Here is a 12,221-nt window from a genome sequence, read left to right as displayed (position 1 = left end):
ATTCCTGCTGCCCCGCCACCCCCCCATTAATCTGAGGATGTTGAAAATTTCTGACTTTTCCTAAATACCCATAGCCCTACTTTTAGGTCTAAAACCGGGATTTTTATACTAACCGCCTGAGTCCATAGGCACACTGCCTGAATGACTATTTTTTCCTGTAACAAACTAAATGTTTTGAATATTTGAAATGGCGCACTATATTACTGGATTTTGCTAAAAAATGTCAACTATTGCAATTTCGCAATTTTGTTTGAAGATTCTAAAAGACCTCCCCCCCTCCCCAGCGTATCCTGGTTTTCAAGTACCCCAGGAGGGATAGGGTTAAATAGTGTAGTTCTTTTACTAGGGTATAAAAAAAACATGAAAATAGAGCTGCAAGATCAACAAACTTGAAATAAACATGTATCGAACAAATGATACATATTCTGAAGGGTAGATTGTACAATCTTAAAGTTTAATTTACAATCTATATAATGTCCAAATATATATATTTTATATGTTTAATTAAAAAATTTAGGTTATATTATAAATAAAAATATTGAAGGTGCTTAAAAAGCAGTTCACAGTAAAAGACCAGATTTTTTAATGTAATTAGTATTGGCATAATGAATATCTCAGTGTCACTTAATTCCCATGTTTATTGGGACACACAAGACTCCCTGTATTCAAGCCTAAAATATGATTGATCGGAAATATTGAACAATAATATTGCAAGCTGTCTCATGCAGTAGATTGCAATGTGCAATCGGTTTTCTATGCATTTACTCACTGCAGACTAGATTTATTTGGTCACATAGAAGAAATTAAAAATAATTTTTGTCTTCTCAATAACTCTTCAATTTTAGGAGTTTGAGTGAAAACATAATAAATATTTCAGCTTTACGTGCAATGTACTTTAGTTTGATGTGTACATGCGAGGTTATAGCCTTGTGTACATGTGTTCACTTCAGCTACAAAGGTCTGGACCAGGGAATAAGAATAAAGGGAAGGGAAATGGCGCTAGTCTGGCATGAGAAAGCCAGTCGCACTGCTTTGCAGACGAGTTCGCTATTACACACGCACACTCTATTGGTAAAGACACACAACATGACCACAGTCAAGAAAATTGCAGTACAATGTCGTCAATCATAATCAAGCTTGAATAACGAGTAGTTTATTGTAAAATTTTCTCATGATTAATTTGCATGAAAATTTGGTTTTTAGTGCTGACTTAAATATATAAATGATATATTACATGTATATCAAACTTGTTTTTAAGTAAACAATTTACAATAAACAAATATTTCCTCCTAGACTGTACAAATATGTACTGTATATACCTACAGTACACAACTTCGGTTCGTTATTACTTACACACACTCTTTTGTTACAGACACACATACATGAAGTTTCCTCCCCCCTAGTCTGGACAACGTAAAAGATAATTTTGGAAAAACAATATACTTTACCTTATATCCCAATATTTTTTCTATTAAAAGTTATGTCTATGAAATGTTTTTTGTATTGTGTTATATATGAAATGTCTACTGTATTGTGTTATATATGAAATGTCTTATCAATGCAATTTTCTATCTTTGAAATGTCCTACGTATGAATTGTATCATTTCTGGATAACACTGTACTTTTTTTACAAAAATGTTATGCTTAATTTTAGAAAACTAATTAATTAAGTATACAAAGCCAAAATATTGAAGTGTGTTTATATTTCTTAATATTTCTTTGTATGACTATTTATATATTTAATATGTTTAACTAAGGATATAAGTGAATTCATATTCACTTATATCTTCAGAGTTGGGTAATTCCTTGTTAAGCAATTGCAAGCCGAAGCAACCATTTAATTTTAAGTAATAAAACCCCTATCTAATTTATATCTTTGTAACCCGTTAATATACGTTATTTAGTTCCTTAACCCTAGTTGCGGTCAACTTATTTACCTGTTTATATCTAAATATGGAAAGTTCAACACAGACTCTTGTTATTTACTGATCCTATACACCTAGATAGGTAAAGAGGATAGAGTTTGTAATGGATTAAAACAGCGCATTTAGGCTGATAAAGACTAAGGAGGAGTTAGGCATTTTCTACGTGTATATTAAGATAAACTCTAAAAGGTTTTAAAAAACATTTTATACGGTCTCCATGGAACAAAGTAAAGCTTTCAAAAATTATCTAAAAATGCAGCTTTTACTAATGTAATAAGTAAAAGTTAACAATTTGATTGACGCAAATTGTTGTTGTTGAGCAGTTTACAGTTTGAAATATCTAAGATCTTCGACATTGGGTTACAAAGATATAAGAAAAGGAAAATCAGGGTTTGTGGCAAATATTCAATACGTTAATTAAAGCATGGTTGGAGGGGCATTTTGCCAAACTATATAGTAGATTTTTATACTCCCTTCGGTACATAATCCATAGCTGCATGGACTTGGAGGGGCATTTTGCCAAACTATATAATAGATTTTTATACTCCCTTTGGTACATAATCCATAGCTGCATGGTTGGAGGGGCATTTTGCCAAACTATATAGTAGATTTTTATACTCCCTTCGGTACATAATCCATAGCTGCATGACCTTCATAATATCTATAAACCAATTAAGTAAAATTTATAAGACAGTTCTTGGAACCAGCTCTCTATGTTTGTTTAGTGAATGCGAGGCATGTTTTATTTGGTTTTCTTGTAGTTGGATTAATATTCTTATACAAGATGTCCGACAAAACTAAATCCCCTTCAAGGCATAAAAGAATATCATACATTTACAAATTTTGCGAAATTTTCTTCGTACATTAAATTATAAAAAAGTTTTTCATGAATTTTAATAAAAAGAAAAATTCTTCTGATTTCGAGTTTTTCGGTTAATTTTAGAAATTTAAATAATTAAGATTTTACTGAAAAGAGTTATGACTTCGTAACAAATTTGATATTAATATCTTTCCAACCCAATGTCATAAATTTTAAATATTTCCAATTATGATCTCTTTTAAATAAAATAATAAAAAAAAGTGAAATAATAAAAAGTTTGAAATATCAAAGGTTTACATCATAAGGTTGTAAAGCTATATAGGTAGGCAAAATGAGTTTGAGGTAAAAACTCGAATCCTTGAAGGTGTTCTTTTTAAAATTTTACTTCAGTATTCTCCGTGAGTTCTTGAGTACCACAACAGCTCATGGATATCATTGGTGTGTTGATTCAAGAACAGTTTGGGAGAAGGTTTTCTGGTTTTTATTTACCACTTCATCCACGATATTTGCCTTGGTCATGTCTTGGAATCTCATACAAGTAAGTGTACACGCCAAAATTAAATAAAATATCAAAAATAAAAGAACAATTGCAGGGTGACGGTCACTATTAAACGATTTTATGGCTGTTTTCCACCTATATATATATATTTTTTTTTTCACAATTGTATGTGAAGCACAAACTTTATTTAAATTGTTGTTTTTGAACATTTTCATTTCTTACACAATGTTAAATTTTCACCCTGTAGTTAAATGAATATCACCGGCTCAAAAACGACCCAAAAACTATATTTTTTTGTCCATTATTACTTTTTAGGATAAAAATATTTATTGCCAAGTTTTTTAAAAGCAAACTTTAACATATTACAGTTTTGAAATCTTGGAACTTTTATTGATTTTTATCTTTAAACGATTCAAAACGATCCAAAATGATCCAAAACGATCCCAAACGATACAAAACGATCCCAAACGATCCAAAACGATTCAAAACGATCCAAAACGATCCAAAACGATCCAAAGCGATTAACAACAACAATATCAATGCGTCGTTTTGTTAGCGTTGTTTTATAAAAAAAAATAGCAGTTACTACAAAATAAACGAAACGTTTATTTGTCACTAATCTGCAGAAGTATATGTGACTGTACATTTTGCTTTTGCTTTTTTTTAAAGATTAATTTTATGTCTGCAGGGTATATAGATTTAATAAATAGTAGAAGTATTTAAACCATGTACCACCAGTTCAACCAGTCCTCTTGTGCGCCTGAGCCGGGCTAAGCTGAAGAGAAGTGGTTCAAATATATAATCTACTTAGTTCAGCTACTTCTTCTATTTATTAAAACTGGTCTCAGGTTCAGAGATTAACTCCAAGCCAAAGCTCAGAGATTAGAATAGTTCAAGGAGATCCAGTTCAAGGAATAGAGATGGCCATCATTCATAATTATTCAATGGTTCTTTTTTAACTTTTTGTTGGGAATTCTTTTTTTTCTCAGATTTAAGATTACGGTCCAAACAAAAAATTTAAACAACTGGATAAATAGTTTTGTATATCGTTTTACAATGAATACAATTATACTAATTAATAATCGAAAGGATTTGAGTTTATGCCACAAGCTCTTATTTTCTAATCCTTATATCTTTGTAACCCAATGTCGAATATCTTAGATATTTCAAACTATGAATTGTGTTAGATCAAATAATCTAAGCCTAAATTATCAATCTAAGGTTTCACATACAGCTGTTTCAAAGATGTAGGGATTAGAAAATATTTCAGTTGTTGGCAACGACTCAATTCCTTTAGATTAGAAATTAGAAATATATATTGTGTGATGAATGCCCAGCTCTATAAAGGAATATCATTCCCAGATTTCATCTTCTGTGACCCGAACCCATTTGATATAGAGAAGGAACAGAACACTTTTTACGTAATATGTCATATTTTTAATTTTAACGATCTTAATTCTTACACATGCCATGCTTAGATGGGGAAGGCAGGTCAAAGAAACAAACCGAATTTTTGAATTTGTGCTGCTTACTGCCGCCGGTTTAAAGGAAATTAATTTTTGCCACAAACTCTAACTGTTTCCCCCCTATATCTTAGCAACCCGATGTCGTAGACCTTTGATATTTCAAACTATGAGTTCTGTTAGATCAAATAGCCTTGGCTTAAAATATCATCTGGTTGCAAAGATGTAGGTATTAGAAAATTTGAGTTTGCGGCAAAAACTAATTCTTTTAAATCTGCACACTAATTCCTTATTTTTTTAACATGGGTCATTGCTTCACATTTGAACCGGCAGAAGGTAGTTCAGCAAACCTGCCCAAATTCTTTAAATTCAGTCTCTGGTTCTTCATCTTTCAGCATTTTTCAACTTTTTAAGCATCAAACAAAAAGGCAAGAAAATATGAAAGCATACAAGGAAAATAAAGTTTTAATGATGTAAACATTTTTTTGCAATTAGAAATTTAGCAATGAAATGATTAATTTTATAATATTAAGAAAAGAGGTGATTTTTTTTTCATTTTTATGAAAAACAAAACTTCGTTTGAAAAGTGTTTGATAAGAAGGGTTTGGAAAACAATGTCAGTATAAGAATGGTTTCTTATCTCACATATTATCTCCACATTTCTTTTGGTAAATATCTCCTCATTTTATTTGTAAATTATCTCATTATTTCCTTATTACATTTGGAAATTATCTCCTTATTGCATTTAAATTTTCTTATTTCATTTAGAAACTATCGTCTCATTTCCTTTGGAGGGAAAAGAGGGGATGTTAGGAACTTTCCCTAAAGAATTTTCCCAAACGTCAACTTCCCAAGGGTATTTTCTCAAACGGCAAATTCTCAAGGGTATTTTCCCAAGTGACAACTTCCCAAATGTGCAATTTCCAAATGGCTACTTCGTCCCCTTAGCATGTTCTATCCTGAGCGCTCGGTCCTCTAGCACATCCTAGCCGTAGCGCTCAGCCCTCTAGCAGATCCTAGCCGTATCGCTTGGCCCTCATTGCAGCCTGCGGCTTGGAAAATTGCACATTTGGGAAGATCCCAATTGGGAAATTGTGACTTGGGAAGTCGCCTTTGGAAAAATGTAAGACAAAAAAGGGGGGGGATAAATTCTTGAAAATATATTCCCCTGCAGGTATACTATATACCGACCTGCTTGTGTACAGTCAAGTACTGATAACTCCTTCTAAATGTTATTTTTAAATTTAGAAAAGTTTGAGAACTGGACAGATGAGTTTAAGAATGAGCTAGAAGCTGAATATAAAGAAACTGTTGGAAGATTTAATAATGATCCAATTCAGCTTCTAGATGCAGTTACAAAGGAACACTAACCTTTTCAATAGATTTGAACTTTTTTCTGCTAAAAAAAAACATTTTCGGTAAACAAATTTTTCTCATGGAGTTTTAACTATTTTTTTTAACTATTTCATCTAAATAAGGATGTTTATCTGAATATTTACAAAGTTACCAACAAAAGATAAGACTCTGATGAAGACCTGTTTTACAAATAAAATGACATAAAGATTAAATTTGGTCATCTGCCTTAACAAAGTTGTTAAAGAAATATGTGTTTTAGAACTGCAATTAGCTATACAAGTAAGAAAACCATGAATAAAATCCGAACTTCGTCTCTTTTGGGAAGCCCTGTACATTGTGCACACTATACACAACCCCCCTTTAATATTATTAAAGCAGAATATTAAGTAAAAGGTATGCTCTATAGAGTTGTGAAGATGTTGTTATTTGGTGCAAAACAGGGATGTTCATTGTTCATGCAGTTTTATTGGGTTTAAATGGATAACGGAAGAAACCAAGTTTAAAAACACCATTTGTTAATTGGACATAAATGAAGGCTCACTTGAAATTATGGATGCAGTCCCTTAGAATTAGAAGGAAAAAAATGGAATTGAACTATCCACACAATCAAGATTAGGAAAAGGAGCCATTTCAATTAACAACATCAAATGCTATTAATGTCGTCTTCCTATTCTACAGTTTTCTGGTTATCACTGTTTTACTTGATAGCATGTAAAATATATTGATCAAATAAAACACTGAACTAAAATAGGACTGGGAGCTTCTAGCTTAGACTGCTGCAACCAATACTTTAATCGAGGAATATTTAAAATCACAGTTATTAGAAGTTCTTTCTGTGTTATTGATCAATTTAAACGATTAAGGACAGTTTGATAGACCAAAAACTGTTTTTTTATCTCAAAGTGGTCACTCGTTGTGCCCACTTCAGTTGTTCATAGATCCCGCCCGCTAGAAAATTGACAAATATGGACAAAATAAATCAAAATGAGACAAAATTGGGACATATCAAATCAAAATGGGACAAATTTGGACACATCAAATCAAAATGGGACAAAATTGGGAAATATCAAATTAAAATGGTGCAATATAGGGACATATCAAATCAAAAATGGGACAAATTTGGGAGATATCAAAAAATCAAATAAAAATTTGGAAAAAAACGTGAGAACTTAAAATATATCTACTTTACAGTGTGAAATATAAATAAATTTTTTAAGAAAAATGAAAAGCATCGTTCAATTAAATTCAATTAAACATGTATATTGTATATGCTATATTGATGAAATTTTATCTAATTTCAAGGTGAATATGTATTGCAGTTCAAGGTAACTTTTTTTTCAAAATAAAATGTGTTTATTTGTGTTTAATAGTCATGATACGACAGCATTTACATTTTTTTAAATAGGCATTTGGGAAATTTCCCAGACACCCAGGCATTTGGGAAATCCCCCAAATTCCTATAGGTATTTGAGAATTCCCCAAATGTCTGGGTATTTGGGGAATTCCCCAAATGCCTGGGTATCTTGGAAATTTCCAGTCATTTGAGAAATTTCCAAAATCTTAAAAATATACCACCCTCAAATATATGTAGGTATTTGGGAAATTTCCCAGGCACCCAGGCATTTGTGAAAATTTTCCGGTGCCCAGGCATTTGGGAAATTTTCCAAATACCCAGGCATTTGGGAAATCCCCCAAATTCCTATAGGTATTTGAGAATTCCCCAAATGTCTGGGTATTTGGGAATTTCCTCAATAGTCTGGGTATTTGGGGAATTCCCCAAATGCCTGGGTATCTTGGAAATTTCCAGTCATTTGAGAAATTTCCAAAATCTTAAAAATATACCACCCTGAAATATATGTAGGTATTTGGGAAATTTCCCAGACACCCAGGCATTTGGGAAATTTCCCAGATACCCAGGCATTTGGGAAATTCCTAATTTTGACATTTATGATAATTGCTGTCACTCCCTCAAATTAATCCAAAGTACATTTTGTAGTGCTTTAGTAGCGTGGGTAAAATGAAGCATACTGATAGAGTTGGTCGGAGAATGACTGGATTATCATTTGCAGTTGTCACGGACAGAAGTAGTGTTCTATATCTTGATCATGGTTTGCATTTTTTTTTCCTGGGACACATTGTACTTTCATACCTTTTTTAAAGTTTAACACTTTAGAATTTCTTTTTATTTAAAATATGAATTTAAACTCTTTATAAATTTAATCCTAAAAGTTGTAAGCAGGATTTGCCGACGAACAGATTTATCGATATATTTATAAACTTTGCTTGTAATTGTGTTTTTTTTTTTATCCAAGAAACGGCTGAACCGAGCCAACACATTTTTATGGCAACTCACATGACCACAGAAAAGGTTTTTGGATGCTCAGAATTTCAATAATTTCTCACAAACAAATTTTTAATCTCTTAAAATTTTTTAAATCCACGCATAATTTTTTATATTGTATAAAGAGAAAGTTTTATGTGTTATCCAAACTGATCATACTAAGTTTTTTCTTTTATCCACTCAGAAACTACTACCATGCTCTTTTTGCTCTTGTAATGCAAGGAAAGTTATTTCAGAGGTGTACGCATCTTTTGTACTGCAGTGTACTGTCTCTGGGCGGTAATGTAAACACAAGACGGATGTCGAAGCCTGACATGGGATCCATCTTTCACATAAAAAAAATCAATGAAATATTCTGGTCATAGGAAACTATTATGTGAATTATAAAAATTATCAAAATTTATTGCTTTTAACCCCCTCGGATACAAAACGAACACTGATGCATCTATTATTGTTTACAAATTCCGCCCAGAGAGTATATGTACTCAGAGTGTACGCAAATTCAATTCACTTTCCTTGCATTACAGCCTTGGTAGTTTTAGTCTTGTTTGAATCTTTTAAAATTTTGTATTTTTTAGAAATTGCTCCTACAAACACCATCTTTTATTCTGGAATGGGAATCACTTTAGCAGATACGGTTAGAATACATTTTTGTTTTGATTTCTGATTTTAATTTTGTTGTTGTTCAGAAACTAAGTACGTATTCATCAGTGCTAAACAATGATAAGGTAAAAATCAAATATGTTTTTCAAATTAAAATTTTTTGCTTAATAACAAATTAATTAATTATTAGTACATAAAAACACGTATCTTCTACATTCTTGCAATCATATTGTATGTTATAAAGGAATTGAGTTTTAGCAACAAACTTTAAATTTCGAATTCCAATATCTTAGCGACCTGATGCACACATTTGATATTTCAAACTTAGATAAGTTGAGCTAACATATTTCATAGTTTGAAATATCGAAGGTCTACGACATTTGGTTTGAACAATAAAAGGACTAGAAAATCAGAGTTTGTTGCAAAGACTCAATTCCTTTGAGCCACGTCGCTGAATTTCTGGTTCAAATTTGAACCGGTGCGGCGGTAAACAGTTTATATTTGTAAAATTAGGTTCCTGGTTAAATAAAATTGCTCCGAGGTTGGGTTTAATAATCAGAAAGAAGTGGTTAAACTAGGTTCAAAGTTTCAATTACCCGTGTTTAAAGTACAGCTAGTTTTTAAAATTCATTAAGTTCGACCTCAAACTATATCTTGCATTTAAAAAATGTAATTCTTAAAAGCCTGTTAATCATATTTTAGATTCTGTCAGAAAACACCATAAATGACATTCTGCTAACAAAATCCGTGATGGATAAAACGGATTTAAAAAGAGGTAAAAATTAAACAAAAAACGCAAGAAATGATAAAATTTTAAATTTTTTTTCAAGGGTTTTTAAATAGCTACGCTTGTGTGGATCAGTCTGATGAAAATGAATACATGCATTTAGGAATCTTAACGATAAACATTTTTTGTCATTGCAGCAATAGCCAAATGGTTCATATAAAAAAAATATTTTCAACTAAAAAATATCACCAACAAAATGTTAAAATAATCTTTAAGTTTTGTTGTTTATCGTTTTAAATAGTTGCAGATAAAATATCACATTACTCAAAAACCGAATGCGAAGTTAAAAGTAGTAGCATTGTTTTTGAAAGGTAAAAACTAAAAATGACGTTGTTTGAATTTTTTTATCAGCTTTCAATTTTTTGCAATTAATACTGTATGCATATATCAAATAATCCCTAATGTGAAAACAGCTTCTAAAAATGCATATTTTTCAAACAGTAGAATTAAAATTTTAGAACTCAATTTCCCACATTTTAATCATTAAGATGAAGAAAAGCTAACGTGTCAAATGATACATTAAAATCTTTCCTGATTCTGGGATTTCCAAAAAAATGTTGTCCGACTGTTTAAAAATGGTCGAGATATCACAATTTTCATCTTGGGAAATGAAAAGTCAACCGAAAATTTGAAAAGTTTTGAAAATGAAAAGATTTTAAAAACTGCATGACAAATAAGGTATTACCACTGAATTTCCATATTTCTCTGGACGCCCTGTGAGGTCCCTTTTAAACATTCAAATCTTTTAGACCTTTAAGAGGCTTATGACATAAACATTTTAAAAATAGTTTTAATAAATCGTCTTAAAAATCGTATTTGTTAATATCTTTGATCACAGAATAAAATTGCATAATAAAAGAAAACTTTTTGTTATAGCATTTTTTAATGAGATAAAAAACTCACATTCCTCATGGAGCAGTTTTAACGTTAAAAACCCTAAATGTTTTAAAACAAAACTCAAAACTATCTTTTTCTGTTATTTAGGTTTAGTAACTGTATCAGTCCTATCTACTCACAAATAGATAAGTCTCTAGGGTTCTGCTCCCCCCTCCAGTTCATACACAACTTAAAACAATTATTTGAGTAAAGATTTTTTTTAAAAAGGATTTCTAACATAATTTCAAAAAATTGACAGAAATTTTAAAATTTCAGTAATCTTGTAATCTTTATTTTATTATATAATATTTTAGACATCCTGATTTTATATTTCAATATTTCAGAAATCCTGATTTTATATTTCAATATTTCAGAAATCCTGATTTTATATTTCAATATTTCAGAAATCCTGATTTTATATTTCAATATTTCAGAAATCCTGATTTTATATTTCAATATTTCAGAAATCCTGATTTTATATTTCAATATTTCAGAAATCCTGATTTTATATTTCAATATTTCAGAAATCCTGATTTTATATTTCAATATTTCAGAAATCCTGATTTTATATTTCAATATTTCAGAAATCCTGATTTTATATTTCAATATTTCAAAAATTCTAATTTTATATTTCAATATTTCAGAAATCTTGATTTTATATTTTAATAATTTAGAAATCCCGATTTTATATTTCAATATTTCAGAAATCCTGATTTTATATTTCAATATTTCAGAAATTCTGATTTTATATTTCAATATTTCAGAAATCCTGATTTTATATTTCAATATTTCAGAAATCATGATTTTTTTATCGCCCTTTGACCAACATTACCGACCCATGATTCCCCAAACATTGGGACGTAATACGTAAAGTTACTTAAAGTCCCTTGGGACAATTAAGTGAAATAACGACCCGTTCTGCGAAGCAGATGTTAATAATTAAAATATTTCAGAAATCCTGATTTTATAATACCTCCAGTGGGAACCTGCCCTGAAGACTGCGTGCATGCGAAGATGGAATCTACTGTTTCAACTTCACCTTTGACAAAAGCTAGTATTTTATAAAAAAAAACTGTTAAACTCAGCTTTGCCTAAGATGGTAGTTTTCTTTATAAAAGTCAACCTATTTAACTTAAATGTTCAAACCACGCTAGGAACATTCCCGTGGTTCTAACAAGTTACTTAATGAACATTTGCGGCATATCAGTCAAGGGGTTCAAAAATGTCTTATGCTCCAACAAACAAACAGATATTGCTACTAAAAGATATTTTAAATTTTATGATGCAGGTTCTTAAAATCTTAAAATATGATAATTAAAGAAAAAATCAAAAAACAAAAATCTAAAACTTTATATTATTTCCTCAGTTAAAGTTTAAAATATGATAATTAAAGAAAAAATCAAAAAACAAAAATCTAAAACTTTATATTATTTCCTCAGTTAAAGTTAAGTATAATTATAAAGACAAGTTAGTTTAGGACAAGGGCTAGGTAAGAGAGCTTTAAATAGTAGCGCAGATGAATTATAATTAATTAATATTTATTACTGTTTT

The 12,221-nt window shown here is 30.5% G+C and overlaps 1 protein-coding gene and 1 long non-coding RNA gene across 2 annotated transcripts; both read left to right on the top strand.

Moving 5' to 3' along the window:
- Positions 1–7,366: 7,366 nt before the first annotated feature.
- On the top strand, positions 7,367–10,031 carry LOC111698484 (uncharacterized). Its single transcript, XM_023468834.1, has 7 exons — positions 7,367–7,388; positions 8,060–8,171; positions 8,983–9,041; positions 9,094–9,132; positions 9,710–9,782; positions 9,838–9,944; positions 10,011–10,031. Exons 2-7 carry the CDS (start codon positions 8,081–8,083, stop codon positions 10,029–10,031), a joined length of 390 nt encoding a protein of 129 aa, XP_023324602.1. The 5' UTR covers positions 7,367–7,388; positions 8,060–8,080.
- A 1-nt stretch (position 10,032) lies between these two features.
- Positions 10,033–11,784, top strand: LOC111698479 (uncharacterized). The gene is made up of 3 exons (XR_002764542.1): positions 10,033–10,105; positions 10,779–10,877; positions 11,624–11,784. It is a non-coding gene; the product is annotated as an uncharacterized LOC111698479 (long non-coding RNA).
- Positions 11,785–12,221: the final 437 nt, after the last annotated feature.

The sequence above is a fragment of the Eurytemora carolleeae genome, unplaced genomic scaffold (genome assembly GCF_000591075.1).
Source record: "Eurytemora carolleeae unplaced genomic scaffold, Eaff_2.0 scaffold167, whole genome shotgun sequence".
Classification (NCBI taxonomy): Eukaryota; Metazoa; Arthropoda; class Copepoda; order Calanoida; family Temoridae; genus Eurytemora; species Eurytemora carolleeae.
The sequence above is the reverse complement of the archived record's forward strand: the minus strand, read 5'-3'. Positions and strand labels throughout refer to the sequence as shown.

What these genes read in the sequence shown, in the direction of transcription:
- LOC111698484 (XM_023468834.1), top strand. Translation starts at nt 8,081, where the DNA reads ATGAAGCATACTGATAGAGTTGGTCGGAGAATGACTGGATTATCATTT. An exon ending in CAGTGCTAAACAATGATAAG is followed by an intron (nt 9,133 to 9,709) that starts GTAAAAATCAAA and finishes ATCATATTTTAG; the next exon opens with ATTCTGTCAGAAAACACCAT. An exon ending in TAAAACGGATTTAAAAAGAG is followed by an intron (nt 9,783 to 9,837) that starts GTAAAAATTAAA and finishes TTTTTTTTCAAG; the next exon opens with GGTTTTTAAATAGCTACGCT.